We start from the raw sequence: 13,734 nt of genomic DNA, 5'->3' as shown, positions 1-13,734 counted from the left end.
CTGAGTAGCACATTGGACAAAGAGCCCAGCTTTTCCTTTGAAGTCCCCTCCACCTCCTGCCTGCCTCCTGGCCGCACACCTGCAGACAGGTGCAACCACAGCCCTCAGCGCCAGCCCCTGCCTCGCAGTGCGCAGAGTGGACACAGGCGGCTGGGGCCCAGCCCTAAATCTGGTGCATCCTGACTGGGGCTGGGCACTGCGGACTCCCGTGTCTGGGCCCCGTTCCAACCATTCACTTAATTGAAAAAAATGGAAAAGAGAAAGAAGGAGGGAGAGAGGCTGGCAGCCTGCCATCTTCCAGGGTCTCTTTGTCTTTTCTTGCTGAGGGGTGCCTCTGAGTTTGGTGACTCCTGATGCTGACTTGGGGACAGGAAAGCTCTGGCCTGGGGCCTAGAAGAGGCGGGTGGGCTGGCTGGCGGGGAGCTAACTTGTCCTCCCCACTGGTTGATCTCAAGTATGTGTGGTTTCCTCCTGCTCTGTCTCACCCCAGGATGACCCCACCTTCCTGGCAGGTGATCTGTGAGGGCTGGGCCTAGTGGTACAGGACAGTCAACAGGCCCAGATCCAGGGCCAGAGCTCCCTGCCTTGCATGCGCCCTGGCTTGCCTACCTCGAACTTCCTAGTACTTCCTGAGTACTGAGAGGTACCAGAGCCTTCCCTCTGAGCACCCAGCATTTCCTCCTAGCACTCAGTACTCCCTCCCAGTACTCAGTACTTCCTTCTAGCACCTAGTACTCCCTCCTAGTACTCAGTACTCCCTTCTAGCACTCAGTATTATCTCCTAGCACTCAGTACTCCCTCCCAGCACTCAGTACTCACTCCCAGTACTCAGTATTCCTTCCTAGCACCCAGTGTTACCTCCTAGCATTCAGTGTTCCCCCCAGCACTCAGTACTCCCTCCTAGCACTCAGTACTCCCTGTTAGCACCCAGCACTACCCACTAGCACCCAGTGTTCCTACGCAGCACCATGAAGCTTGGCAGCATTCCTATCCAGGAATAAATTGAACATGTTTTCATTTAAGAGAAACCCACATTTTTTCAGCACTTCCTGTGGCAGGGCTGCCGTGGGGTGTTGGGAAATCAAACTGCAGCGTGTTGCAGTTTCAGAAAAAGGCTAGAGGCGCTGACCTACATAGGCCAGATGTTGGGCTGACAGCTGGAGAGAGTTGGCAGGTCGGAACCAAAGGGAACCCAGGGTCTCCAGGAGGAGCTGTGGAATCATGTTTCCCATTAGTTTAGGCCCGAAGGAGGCCAGCTGCAGCTCCCCCCCTCCCTGCGCCCGTGGTCCTCACCGCGCTTCTCCAGCCCCACTTTCCCTCTCCTTACCCCCTCCCCTCTCTTTTACCCTCTACCCCCGCCCCGCGTCTTCTCTCCCCCACCCATCTCTCTCTGACCCCTCACCCCGACTCTGCTGTCCATTTTGGGCCTCATGGCGTCAGGCTCCTTGCTGGATCTCTCAGCTTGGAAGCACAGCTGGGTGGGGCGCTTTAAGGGGAACCCACTGGCACTTTAGAGATGATTTTTGTTTTCTTTGAGACATGTCTATAGATAGCCCTGGCTGTCCTGGAACTCACTCTGTAGACCAGGCTGGCCTTGTCTAAAGAGATCCACCTATCTCTGCCTCCCAAGTGCTGGGGTTAAAGGTGTGTGCCACCATGCCCAGCTAGAGATGGTTTTTGATGCCTGAGGTCTGTGGACTCCTTAAACATATCCCTAGGTGCTCCATAACAGGAAATAGGTTTATCTGAATCACTTTAAACTACTTTTTATTGACAATTTATGGAGCACAGTGTGATGTTTGGGGTACTTGGGTACATTGTTTTGTGATCACATTGGTCATTGGTGTGTCTGCTGCCTTAAATGGTTATCTTTTCTATATCCACTCATAGCCTTTCTTCTCGCCGTTTTAAAATCTATAACCACACTGTTAACCGCAGTCACCCCACCATGCCTAGAAACACAGACACCCTCCTTCCATCTTCCTTTGGCCTGTTCCTTCCCCTGCTGCCTTCCCTCAGCCTGGCATCACTTAGCAGAGTGACTTCGGGCTTGCTTTGGTGGCAGAGCGGGCTGTGTTAGTGACTCTGGCCTGATGGCTCACTGGACTAACCATGGCCTATGGACAGAAGCCACAGCCTCTCAATAATGCTCCTTGTGCCCTCTGCACCCCCACCCCAAAAGAGCTGTATTCTTCTCAGGGATCAAGAGCAGCTTTCTAGAGGGAAGACCCTGCCCTGACCCCTGTCCTGACCCCTGCCCTAACCCCTGCCAAGGAGAGCCCTGGCTTCTGGTTCCAACCCTCCTCCTCATGGACTACATGGCCTTGGGCAACTCCCTCCAACTTTCCCTAACTATAAAGTGAAGGTTATCCTAAAGCAGGAATTTCCTCTATTAAAGTGTTGGAAACCCCTGCAGTCTGCCAAGGGCTGGGGCCCTGTCTGCAGGCTCTAGGCAATGGTTGCCCGTGGCACCGTGGACCCACAGTCTAACAATCTGGTCTGTGGGCCGCTGGTTACACCCTCTCCTACATATAGAAGAGCTAAAAGTGGCATGTGCTATGGAAACTGGGTAGACAGTCCAGAGGCCCACCCACTTGGCCTCTGCCAGATCCCGGGGCTTCTTGCAGGCCAATTTGACAGCTGGCCTAAGAGTTCTTCAGATTTACACTTCTCTGAACAAGCTATTGTGTGGAAAGCCCAAAGGTTATCTCAGAAAACCTGTAAGAAAATTCCCTGTCGTGGAAGCGGGAAGAGCCCACAGCTGAAGTGTAACCCTGAAGAAGTTGATCTCTGCAGTAGTGAGGGATGAATCTCCCCATGAAGTCTGGATTGTAGCATGCATTTCACCATCCAGCCTGCCCCGTGGCAGACGTTGCTAATGAATAACAGCACCGTCCTGCTGACGTAGCTTTCTCAACCCTCCTGTGGGGAAACAGCCTCCTCCCACTTGGGCCTTGTCTTTATATTTTTTTTTCAGTCACCCCCAGGTCACTGCAGACCACCCACCAGCACAGAAGAGGCAGGGAAGTGCTTCTGACTTTGGAAACGTCCTCCACTGGGCTATGAACAGCAGCACTCCGGATGCCGAGAGAATGGCGGGGAAGTCCGCATTCTCAGCTCTCCCGGCGGCACGGCATCATCGGAGCTTTTCTGTGCCCACAGACTGCCTTACTATATTTTCCCAGTGCAGCCTGGCTCCTCACATGCACTCTAGACAATTCAGTTACTTTTAAAGGGAAACTGTAGCCATCTACCATAAATGGAAAACCAGTAACACTAGCTAGAAATAGGACTAAGAAACTCTGGTGTTAAATCCCCCCTGCTCTGAGATGGTTGGTCCTTCATGGCAGGAGATATTCTGGGCAAGAGTGTGAGGAAGGTAAATAAGTATCAGCCTCTGGCCCTGCAGCCCCCAGTGTTACAAGTGTCCTGTGACCAGCACAGTGGACCCATCCAATCTTTGCTCTCAGCCTGGAGTTGGAGCCAAGCCCAGAACCCCCTAGAAACTCCAGCAATAGATCTGCCAATCAGAATAAGATTGGAGGATGCCCCTCAGCCTCCAAGAAACAGCTCAACGTGTTTGCAGTTCATATGATGAAACCCTTTGAGATCACAGCTGGCCGTCAGACTGGGAAATGGCCTGTCCATGTTCTGGGGCCTTTCCAGGTGCTACAGCCAAGTGCTGGGCCCTAAGCTAGTGGGTGAGCAGGAATGAGGCATGACCACTGACCCAGGACTTGGGGTCCCACAGGAGACGGCTTGGCTATCTCTGTCCTACCCCCTACTTCTACCAGGGCCCAGCTCTGATTTCTCAAGGAGCTGTACACTGGATTTTGGCTTCAGACTTTATTCTTGAAAAAAAAAAAAAAACAAAAAAAAAACCCTTTGGGGTATTGACATTAGAAATGGGCCTAGGTTCCTACATGCTTTATGGGGACCCTGTAAGGACTTGGGGCTCAAGGCCCAGGTGTAGACTTGCCAAGTAGTAAGGGTGAAGGACTGAACACCATTCAGAGAACATTTCCTACAAATCCCATCCCTAAGCTGAGATTTTATTTAGCATGTATTTCATTTCTGGAACTTTCCATCAGCTCGGGAGGTAAGGATGACCAGCATCTTTCACCTGTTTTGCAGAGAACACAAGGTTCCAAGAGACAGAAGTAACACCCTATTTCACACAATGAGTTCTGGATGCAGACTGTACAGCCAGATCTAGTTGAGGTCAGCGCTAGGCCCTGCCGTCCTGTACCTGGCATCCCTGTGGCACTGGTCACACTTGTATGCGGTGGCCTTGGGGACCAAGCAAAAAGATGCTAGCTGGGGTTCAGAACAAAGTATTTTTCGGTTTTTTTCCCAGGAGGTGATGTCTTTTTTTTTTTTCCCCTCCTAGTTAGACAATACAGATGGCCTCTGATGTGTAGCTGGTGCTGTTCAGTCAGATACTCTTATGAGGCTGTAGTGTTAAGCCACAGCTGCTGGCCAGACACACCACGGAGGGGAACAGCTGACACCACACAGGGAGCTGCGTGGCTGGTTTGGGGTGTTGGGGAGATCAGGTGGAGTCAGTACATTTTCTGCTGAAGGCTTTCGACTTAAGGGCTTATCAAGATATAGCCCATCATACATCGAGGAGCATTGGCACAGCATAAAAAAGTCTGGAAATATGAGAACGCATCAAGACCAGGGTTTTAAAAGAAATTCCTCCATACTCCTTCTAGCCCAGAGTAACTGCTAGCATGTGTGTTTACATGAACACACGCACACACATTTCTGTGTAAGTCCGTCCTCATTATTTATATTTATGAGTTTGTATGCTTGATGACATTTATCTGTGGCCCAAATCAGCACTCATGGCTTTGGGGGATGTTTACAGGCATGGGCTTGCCTGAGTGTCACAGTTCACATCATCCAGCCAGACATGACATTCTCAGCTGAGGTTGAACAGGACGACATTTGACTGTCTGGTTTTTTTCTCTTGTGTCCTGAACAAGTGTTGTTTTTTCCCACCTTTTACATTTGTGTGATTTTTGTTGTTGTTGTTAGTGATTTCACTATATTAAATGGACCCAAGCCTGGGACTGAGGTGCAGCCTGGGTCCCTGAGTGGGAAAGGCTTGCTGGGCCTCATAGGTGTGCATGGGTTAGAAAAGCTTCATTCAGGCTTGAGTGATAGAGCTGCTGGACATTGAGTTCAGTGTGAGTGAACTAATTGTACATATTGTTTATTTATTATGTATACAGTGCTCTATCTGCTGACCAGAAGAGGGTAACAGATCTCATTACAGGTAGTTGTGAGCCACCATGTGGTTGCTGGGAATTGAACTCAGGACCTCTGGAAGAACAGCCAGTGCTCTTAACCGCTGAGCCATCTCTCCAGCCCCCTAATTGTACATATTAATCAAGTGTCCTTAAACATAAGCATAGATGATCAGGTTATATATTGATCTAATGATAAAAATGCTTGAAAACTTGAAGGACCCTAAGTGTTTCTCCAAGGAGTAGTACTTAAGTACTGACCGAGTCACTGTTACTGGCAGCACTGGAGAACAGAGCTACTTCAGGTGACAAGAAGCAGCTGTGCATGTGTGTGATGTAGCATGGGTGTGTATGTGTGCATCTGTGATGCATACGTGTATACACGTATACGTACTGTGCGTATAATTACGTGCAGCTATCTCTTAGTACCCATGAGGACTTGATTCCAGCCCCTCTATCTCCACAGGCATCCATATCTGCAGATGCTTATGTGGAATAGCACATTTGCGTTGAACCCATGCACATCCTCCCACGTGCTTTCTGTATCTCTAGGTCACTCATGATGCTGGTATCTGGTCCTGATGGAGATGCTGGGTGAGCAGTGTTCGGTGTGTTGGTTGGAATAACGACTCGAAGGAAAAAGCTGTCTGTGTTCAGTACAAGCCAGTGTTGCTGACCATTCCCACCTCACATGTAGAACCTCAGGCACAGAGGCCAACTGTGGCTCCCTGAAGCCCGGGTGACTGACTTCAGTGTAAGGACTTTCCCTAACATAACCCTATGGTCAGGGCTCCCCATAGGAACCAGGAGGAGGGAGCAGAGCCCAGGCTCACTCAGCATCTAGGAACCTGTGCCTGAGCCTTGGTGAGGTGACCTAGAGGTACAGTCCTTCTGTAGCCCTGTGGGACCCAGAGAACAGAGGGGAGTCCTGGGGAGAGAGCGATGAGGTGAGGTGGAGTCATCTGGAGGGCAGACCTGCCCAATCCTACCATTTGTTCCTGTGCTCGCTGGGGTAACCGAGATGGTAACAGTTTGTCTCAACTGTCAGCTGGAAAGGTTGGATTGAGAAGCATGGAGGAGATTAGCAACACACACCTTCGTGTGTCTCGGGTGGTGTTTCCAGAGAGGGCTCTGGCCAGTGGGCGCACTGTGTCCTTTCCTGTGGCATTGCTGAGAGGCAGGCCTAGTCAGAAGTAGGCTGTCATCTGTGTGCCTCAGAGGCTGTGTCTTGCCTTGAACTCTTCCTGTTTTCCCTTTTCTCTGCTTCCTGCCACCACGGTATGTGCGGCTCTGGTCCACCATGCCCTACCTCCATGAAAGGCTGACACCTCCGAGACCATGAGTCCGATCTCTCCTCTTAAGTGGTTTATATCAGGCAATCTGTCACAGTGACTGGAGAGCTAACACAGTGACAATTAGGACAGGGCCTCACTGTGTAGCCCAGGCTGGCCTTGAACTCCCTAATCTTTCTGCTTCAACTTCCAAGTGCTGGGCTTACAGGCAGTGGTATCGTGCCCAACATGATCAGTGTTTTTCATTTCATCTGAGCTAAGAGATTCACAATTGTGCTCCTTTTCTGTTACTCTGACAGAATGCCCGAGATACACAAGATCTAGGAAGGGGAAGCTTGCTTTGGCTCGTATGTTCAGAGGTCTAGGGTTGTTATCTCCTCTGCGTTTGGATCTATGATGGCAGCGGAGATCATGGAGGGAGTGTATGGTGGAGCATATTAGCCATGAAGCAACGAGAAAGACAGGAAGAGACAGGGTTTCCAGCATGTGCTTCATGGGCAAGCCCCCAGTGACTTCACTTCCTCCTTCTGGACTCCGCCTACTGGTGGTTGCACCACAGGCTGTTGACCAGGCCTGTGGCAGGCACGTGGTCCTGGCGAGGACCCTCACCAAGCGTTGGCATGGTTTCTCATCACTGTTTTGTCTGCTTTTCTCCAGTGGCTGGCGGCACAGTCGTCTTCTCACTGGCTTTCTTGCCATCCATCTATCCACTCCAGTGACGAGGCCGATCAAGTCTTTGGTATGCCCTCTTGTAATTGAGTTAGTGGTCTTTCTGCTCATGAGTTTTGAGGCTTTTAAAAAGGCATCTCATATAGACACTGTTTCTTCACTTGGCTTTCTTCTGTGCAAGCAAATGCTTGTCATGCAGTCATTCCTCACATGGTCTTCTCCCACCAGGCCTTTTCACGAGGGAAAGGCCGACACCTCCGAGGCCATGAGTCCGATCTCCTCTAGGATGCCATTGGAGATCATGAATTCTGTCAGCCTGGCTTGGGTCAGGTGCAGGCCCCTTTTTGTAGCCAGGGCCAGACAGTGCTGTGTTTGACCAGGCATGGGAAACATGCCTCCCTATAGCAAAACAGTGAGAAAGGAGGTAATTCTCCAAGAGAAACTGGTACTGAAGCCAAAAAGGGAGGAGGGTACCAGACGGGAGCATGGGAGAAGCTAGCGAGCGCTCCTAATGCTTACCAGGCGCCAGACAAGGCCGTAGCCGTTCATTGTCATGCTTGATTCTCATGGAGGCTGCTGTCTCCATTCCAGAGTGAAGGACACCACAGCCAGAGAGGCCAGCACCTTGTGAGTGTCCCGCAGCACCAGAGCAGGTGCCTGCCCCCTTCCAGCCCTGAGCCCTCAGGACCGGTGTAGGACAAGCCTGATGACAGTCTGGCCTGTGCCTAAAGTACTGCATCAGTTGTTCAGGGCTTCGTTCCTGCAGAGCAGTGGGTGTGCTGCAGTCCAAGGACTTCAGAGACTGATAACAGGAGTCCAGGAGGGAATCACAGGCGAGGCGGCTCTCCATGTGTGGGAAGGGGCCGTGCGTCAATTTTAAGAAAAACAAAGTATTTGGCAGTCTTTCTTAATATTTTTTATTTTTCTTTTAATTTTTAATGGTAATGTCCTTGCAGCCAGCTAGCCAAATTTTGCTTGTACATCTCCAGGGACAGGGACCTTTAATACTGTGTTTTCACTTTCTAGACCTCAGTTTACCCAACTAGAAGGTAAAGTCATCAGCTTAGCTGAGTTCTACCGTTTCTTTCATTTTTAACTTCTTCAGTTTCCATCCTCAGTACCATCATGTGTGTGTGTGTGTGTGCATATGCACATGTAAATATCATACGATGTATGTCTATCATATATGTCAATCATATATATCACACACACTTGGATTTGACCACTACACGTGATATGCATACATCAGACTATCATACCATACCCCATAAATATGTACAAGTAAAAATGATAAGCTATTTTTATTATAATTATATGGGTTTATTGTAATTATACATAGCTCTCTGTGGACCAAATGGTAATTACTGGCTCAGGAAACAGGTGTCTGTAGACTTAACTTCAAGCTGAACTAGATATGGTCAGATTGCATCCTTGGAGTTTCCTTATGTGGCTTCATTCTCAGGCTGACCTCACCGCAGACATGGGAAGGTGGCCCCTGCAGCCTCAGTGGAGGAGCACTGGTCTTTCTCAAGAGTTAACGCTGGAGTCCCAGGGCTGAGGCTTACTGACCCTGATTGGTCCAGCTCAGCTCACCTCTTCCAAGACACCCTGGATAGTCCCTCCTCTGTTTCTAAGGGGCTGGGCAGGATGGAGAAGAGGGCTCCCTGGAGAAAAGTCAATGTGCTGTGGTAATCACTGCCAGCCAGAGCCAGCAGGGACCCACTGCTGTCCCCACTGAGGTATATGCCTGCCTGCCAGCAGATACCTCAGTTTCCCCAAATTTGTTATCAGTATATTGTTTCCTGTGTGTACATAACCAAGGTCAGAGACATGTCCTCTGGTTGCTAAGATGATTCATGACCTTTATTCTGTTAGTCTTTCATCTAGCTCAGGAAACACAAGAGGCAGGTGCTCACAGATGGAGAAGCTGAGACTCAAGGGACTTCTGAGTTAGCCTGAGTCCTCACTGGTGGAAACATCAGGGTGGCTGTTTTGGGGTGATAGAAGAGGTTAAGGATGCAGGCGCCCTGACTCCTCTTGATAAAGGTGAAGGTTTTAAGAATTGCTCTGAAAGAAGAGCCGCATGGGGAGCAGCCAGTCACCTTTACATTGCTAAGAGCAGCAGCTGCCCAGGCTGACCCTGTGCCGTCCCTGACACAGCTCTGTAGGCAGGGGCTGTATCCCCTTCTACTGAGGAGAGAGCTGAGGCTCCGAGACAGCAAGGGACCGGCTGGTCCAGCTGGTGTTTGGCCAAGCTGAGATTGAAATTCAGGGTTTTTCTGCCTCAAACTCCTCCTCAGTCTCAGGGATGAAGACTTTCTTAGTCTGCTTTACGTTCTTGTAATAAAATGGCACCGGTGGGTAATTGGTGATGAATGGAGGTTTATTTTCTAGAGCAGGGAAGTCCTCGATCAAACAGGGCCTTTATGACGCTTAACTCGTGGCAGAGGATGGGAGAGAGCAGGAGGGAGACGGGTGGACTGAACTCACTTTGCTGTTAACCCTCGATGGGCGCCGTGAACCCACCCTTGAGCTCATGCCTCTAACCCACTGGCGACCTCTCAAAGGTGCACGTGCCAGCACTGTTCCATGGGGATGAAATTCCCAGGACCTGGACTAGAAGAGGATGCTTTCCAACCATGTCATCCCCCTGTGGTGAACACTTGTCTCTTCTGTCCCTCCCTGCAGGTCTACATCATCCGAGTCACGTGGTCCAGTGGCACCACAGAGGCCATCTACCGGCGCTACAGCAAGTTCTTCGACCTCCAGGTAGGCATTTGTGAAGAAGGTTCATCGACTTTCCCTACACTGTGACCTGAGAGCCTTGTCTTTTCATGGTCTTGACTCTAAATTGACATCCATTACTTGGGGCATGAGTAAAGTCTTTGATTGCCCTATGTTTTTTTTTTTTTTTTTTTTTTTTTGGTTTTTTCGAGACAGGGTTTCTCTGTGTAGTTTTGCGCCTTTCCTGGGGCTCACTTGGTAGCCCAGGCTGGCCTCGAACTCACAGCGATCCGCCTGGCTCTGCCTCCCGAGTGCTGGGATTAAAGGCGTGCGCCACCACCGCCCGGCGATTGCCCTATGTTTTGATACATTTAACTAAGAGGTGCTTGTCAGCTGCCCCTGAAGGGGGCCAGTCTGGAGGCCACACATGGCTCTGGAACCATGTTGAGGTGACCATGTGGTGATCCAGGATGCCGAGTCTGCCTGGACACCTCACACACACCATGTCCCCAGACCCCCTGCTAGCTTTTACACTACTGATTCTATCTCACCTGGGATGCTACTCTGTGCTCTCCTTGTCCAGAAGCCTTGTCTGACTTTGTTCTCTGCTCATCAGGAGTCATCACCCAGTGCTGTGAACTTCTTCATATTGATGTTGTCAGCTTATCTTTTCTTCTAGACTGTGACAGTCACGGGCAGGGACCATGTCCTCCTCATCCTTTCTTTCCTTAATGTTTTTATTCAAGGCTTAGTACATAGCACATGCTCACTTAGTGATCGATGCATGTTTGACATGAGTGAGTGAAGATGTGAGTGAATGAATGAATGAATGAATGAATGAACAAATGATCAACATGTGCCACCAATCTCTCAGTGAGCTGGGGAACATGAGGACAGCTCAGTAGGAGTCATCTTCACCAGCGTGAAACAATGCTAATCCTGGGCCTGTGACTTGTCTCCAAAAGCAGGCAGCTCCTAGGAGTCTGGAGAAGTCAGGGTCCTTCAGGAGATGATGTGGCAAAGTTCTTTAGACAGTGTCCACCACAGACATTAGGGGATGTTCCTGGCTTTCTGAACTTTTGTGCATTCTCCCTACTGTGTGGTGAGGGTCCAGGGCAAGCCTCCATCCCACGATGGATGTGTGGTGCCTCCATCCCACGATGGATGTGTGGTGTCTGCCCTGCTAGTGACAGAACCAACCTAGATTTGCTTTGGGTATTTTGGCCCTGTGATTGACTGTCCCAGGAGGAGAAGGCTTCCAGACTTCAGGCACAGCTTACTGTAGGGTTTTCACTCCGTCATCCGACCTGACTTCTCCTTCTGTGTCCCCTCTTCAGTGGTATTGGCTTCGTCCTCAGTCACACGTGATTGCAAATGGCTCCAGCAACTCTGGGCTCACGCTCTGTAGGAAAGAGTAACAAAGACTTCCCACATGTCCTGGCAGGCACTTTGTGTTTCATTGGCTTAGCTCTATGCCAATCACTATGACAGCCAATGGGCTTTCCTTGGTGGCTGCTCCACCCTTGGTATCAAGGGCATAGTCTGGGTTGGGAAGGAGAATCTCGGGTTCTGGTAATATTAACTGCAGGCATCGTTGACTACATAGACCCAAGCCGTTCCTGACCATGTAGACTAGAGAATGTTCAGAGCCTTGTCCCACTATAGCAAAGGAGGGCAGACAGCCATCGGCTCTTAACGGCTTTCTCAAGTACAGCTAAATCTAATGCCTTCAGGACACACAGCCAGGAGTTGCTGCGCCTCGTAAAGCGAGTGAGATACCAGTCACTTAATTATTGAAAACATAATGAGCTCATCTGTGATGCTTTGTGTTCAGCAGCATGCAGCCACATCTAGCAGTGTCACACACAGTTATAATTTTCGGCTGTTCTGCTGCAAATGAGCTGAATATAAATAAACAGCGGGGCTATCCGTAAAACTTGCTGTGGGGCTGGGATGCAGCTAAGTGAGAGAATACATGCTTCACACACACAAAGCTGCGAGTTTGAGCCCAGCCCCGTAATAAATAAACTAACCACTGTCTAGAATGAGCAGACGGGAGAAGAAAACACAGGAAAAGGAGGCATGGGGCACTGGTGATGACTGGCACCATCCAGTGCCCTGAGCAGGTGACACAGCCCCCATGTGAGAGCGACCAATAGCATTCCGGGCTGCTCTGCCCTTTCACACAGACGGGTGATAATGCAGGTGCCCATTGCTAGGCTGCTGTTACAGGCAATGGCGTCTACCTTGGGAGCTCTGCCTTGGCGTGTGTTCAGGGGCTTCTTGCCAGCCTGGCACCTCCAAGAAGGGGGCGTGGGGCTAAGGAACAAGAGTGACATGATTGTCTTCCCAGGGTTATTTACAGCTGCAGAGCGGAGCCCACTCCACTGGTTGACACATGAAGAGAGGGGTGGATTGGATTCATGGGCAGAGCAGAGTGTTGCCTGGAACCCAAAGCAAATAGTGCTGTGACCTTGGAAGGGCCTAGTGTCTACTGGCAGCTCCTGGCCGTCTCAATGACCTCGGGCCCCTCTGTCCAACCTGCTTTATTTTCTCGCTGGCCACTCTAGACCAGCCTCTTCGCTTGTCTGTTGAGACATGCTCAGCATCTGTCTTCAAGTCAGCATGTTTCATCTCGATCAGCATCTTTCCCTGCTCTCAGGACCCTGGAGTTCCTGGGGAGAGAACCTGGTGATCTCCAGGATCCTGGGTCAGACTCCACCCCAGCCTGTCAGCCGTGGTGGGGAGCAGGTGACACTGGTCTAGGGGATGCCAGGGTGGGAGGGAGCCCTGCGAATGGGAAAGTGTCTGACCACTGGCAATGTTGAAGCATGTGGCTAGACTGTTACTTGAATTCCCTATTCCAGCCTGGCCCAAGGCTGGAGACAAACCCAAGTTCAAAACTCCGCTTTCCCCTTTCAGGTCTCAGCTTGGTGTTACCTCTGCTTCCTCCATTTCTCCTTTGCTTTTAATGGGAAAGAAAGTACTCCCATCATGTACTTGTTATGACAATGAAATGGACTTGGCTGAATACATTACCTGTCATCTGTCCCTCTATACAGCTGTGACACCTGTCGTGACCTCCTTTGCTGGGTCTGGCCACAGGTCTTCCCAACCCAAATCCTGTGTTGACTAGACCCCTGATCTCACTGATTTCTTAAAAGCCAGGTTTTCTTCCCAGCTCAGTGTAGTAATGATTGGGGGTTTGCTGGAGCAGAATTGGCTGCCTCGCGTGGCCATCCCTGGCGTGGTGAAGCTGTCCAGAGGCCCGGCTTCATCCAGTTTTAAGAAGTCCCAGATGGTGTGGCTGCAGGGTGGGAAAACCATGTAATTCTAGGGGCTCTGGTTCAAGCTAGAAGCAGCCTCCCCCCATCCATTTCCACTCAGCTCAGCTGTCCCCAAGGACGAGGCAAGGAGACCAGCCCATGTGGGGCCACGATACCCCAACAGTAGATGATTTCATGATTCTGTGTCCCATTTGGCACATGGCCTTTTTTTTTATTTTTAAAGAAGTGACTTGGCTCAGGGAGGGAGGGAGGGCTGAGGCTGGGTGGAGGAAGAGCCGCTGAACTGGTGTAAAGGAAAAAGCAGAGACCGCAGAAGACCTGGGCCCAGCCACTCCCAGCTGTGTGGCCTTGGGCCCGCTCCTTTACTCCACTGTGTCTGAGTGCTATCCTTGGTGATGTGGGGACATGTCAGTAAAAACAGCCAGCATTTCTGAAGCTCTGTTCATGGGCCCAGTCCATTCATTTCGTCCTCACAAGCAGTTTATCAGATTACGCAGATGGAAGAGC

The 13,734-nt window shown here is 50.6% G+C and overlaps 1 protein-coding gene across 1 annotated transcript in view; it reads left to right on the top strand.

The window, feature by feature from the left end:
* Sh3pxd2b (SH3 and PX domains 2B) overlaps window positions 1-13,734 on the top strand; it is an 89,698-nt gene that overhangs the window by 17,808 nt on the left and 58,156 nt on the right. The window contains exon 2 of the mRNA XM_006978873.3: window positions 9,905-9,985. Coding sequence (XP_006978935.2) covers window positions 9,905-9,985 — 81 coding nt within the window. The remainder of the gene's footprint in view (window positions 1-9,904; window positions 9,986-13,734) is intronic.

This window comes from Peromyscus maniculatus, chromosome 8, assembly GCF_049852395.1.
Source record: "Peromyscus maniculatus bairdii isolate BWxNUB_F1_BW_parent chromosome 8, HU_Pman_BW_mat_3.1, whole genome shotgun sequence".
Lineage (NCBI taxonomy): Eukaryota > Metazoa > Chordata > Mammalia > Rodentia > Cricetidae > Peromyscus > Peromyscus maniculatus.
The sequence above is the reverse complement of the archived record's forward strand: the minus strand, read 5'-3'. Positions and strand labels throughout refer to the sequence as shown.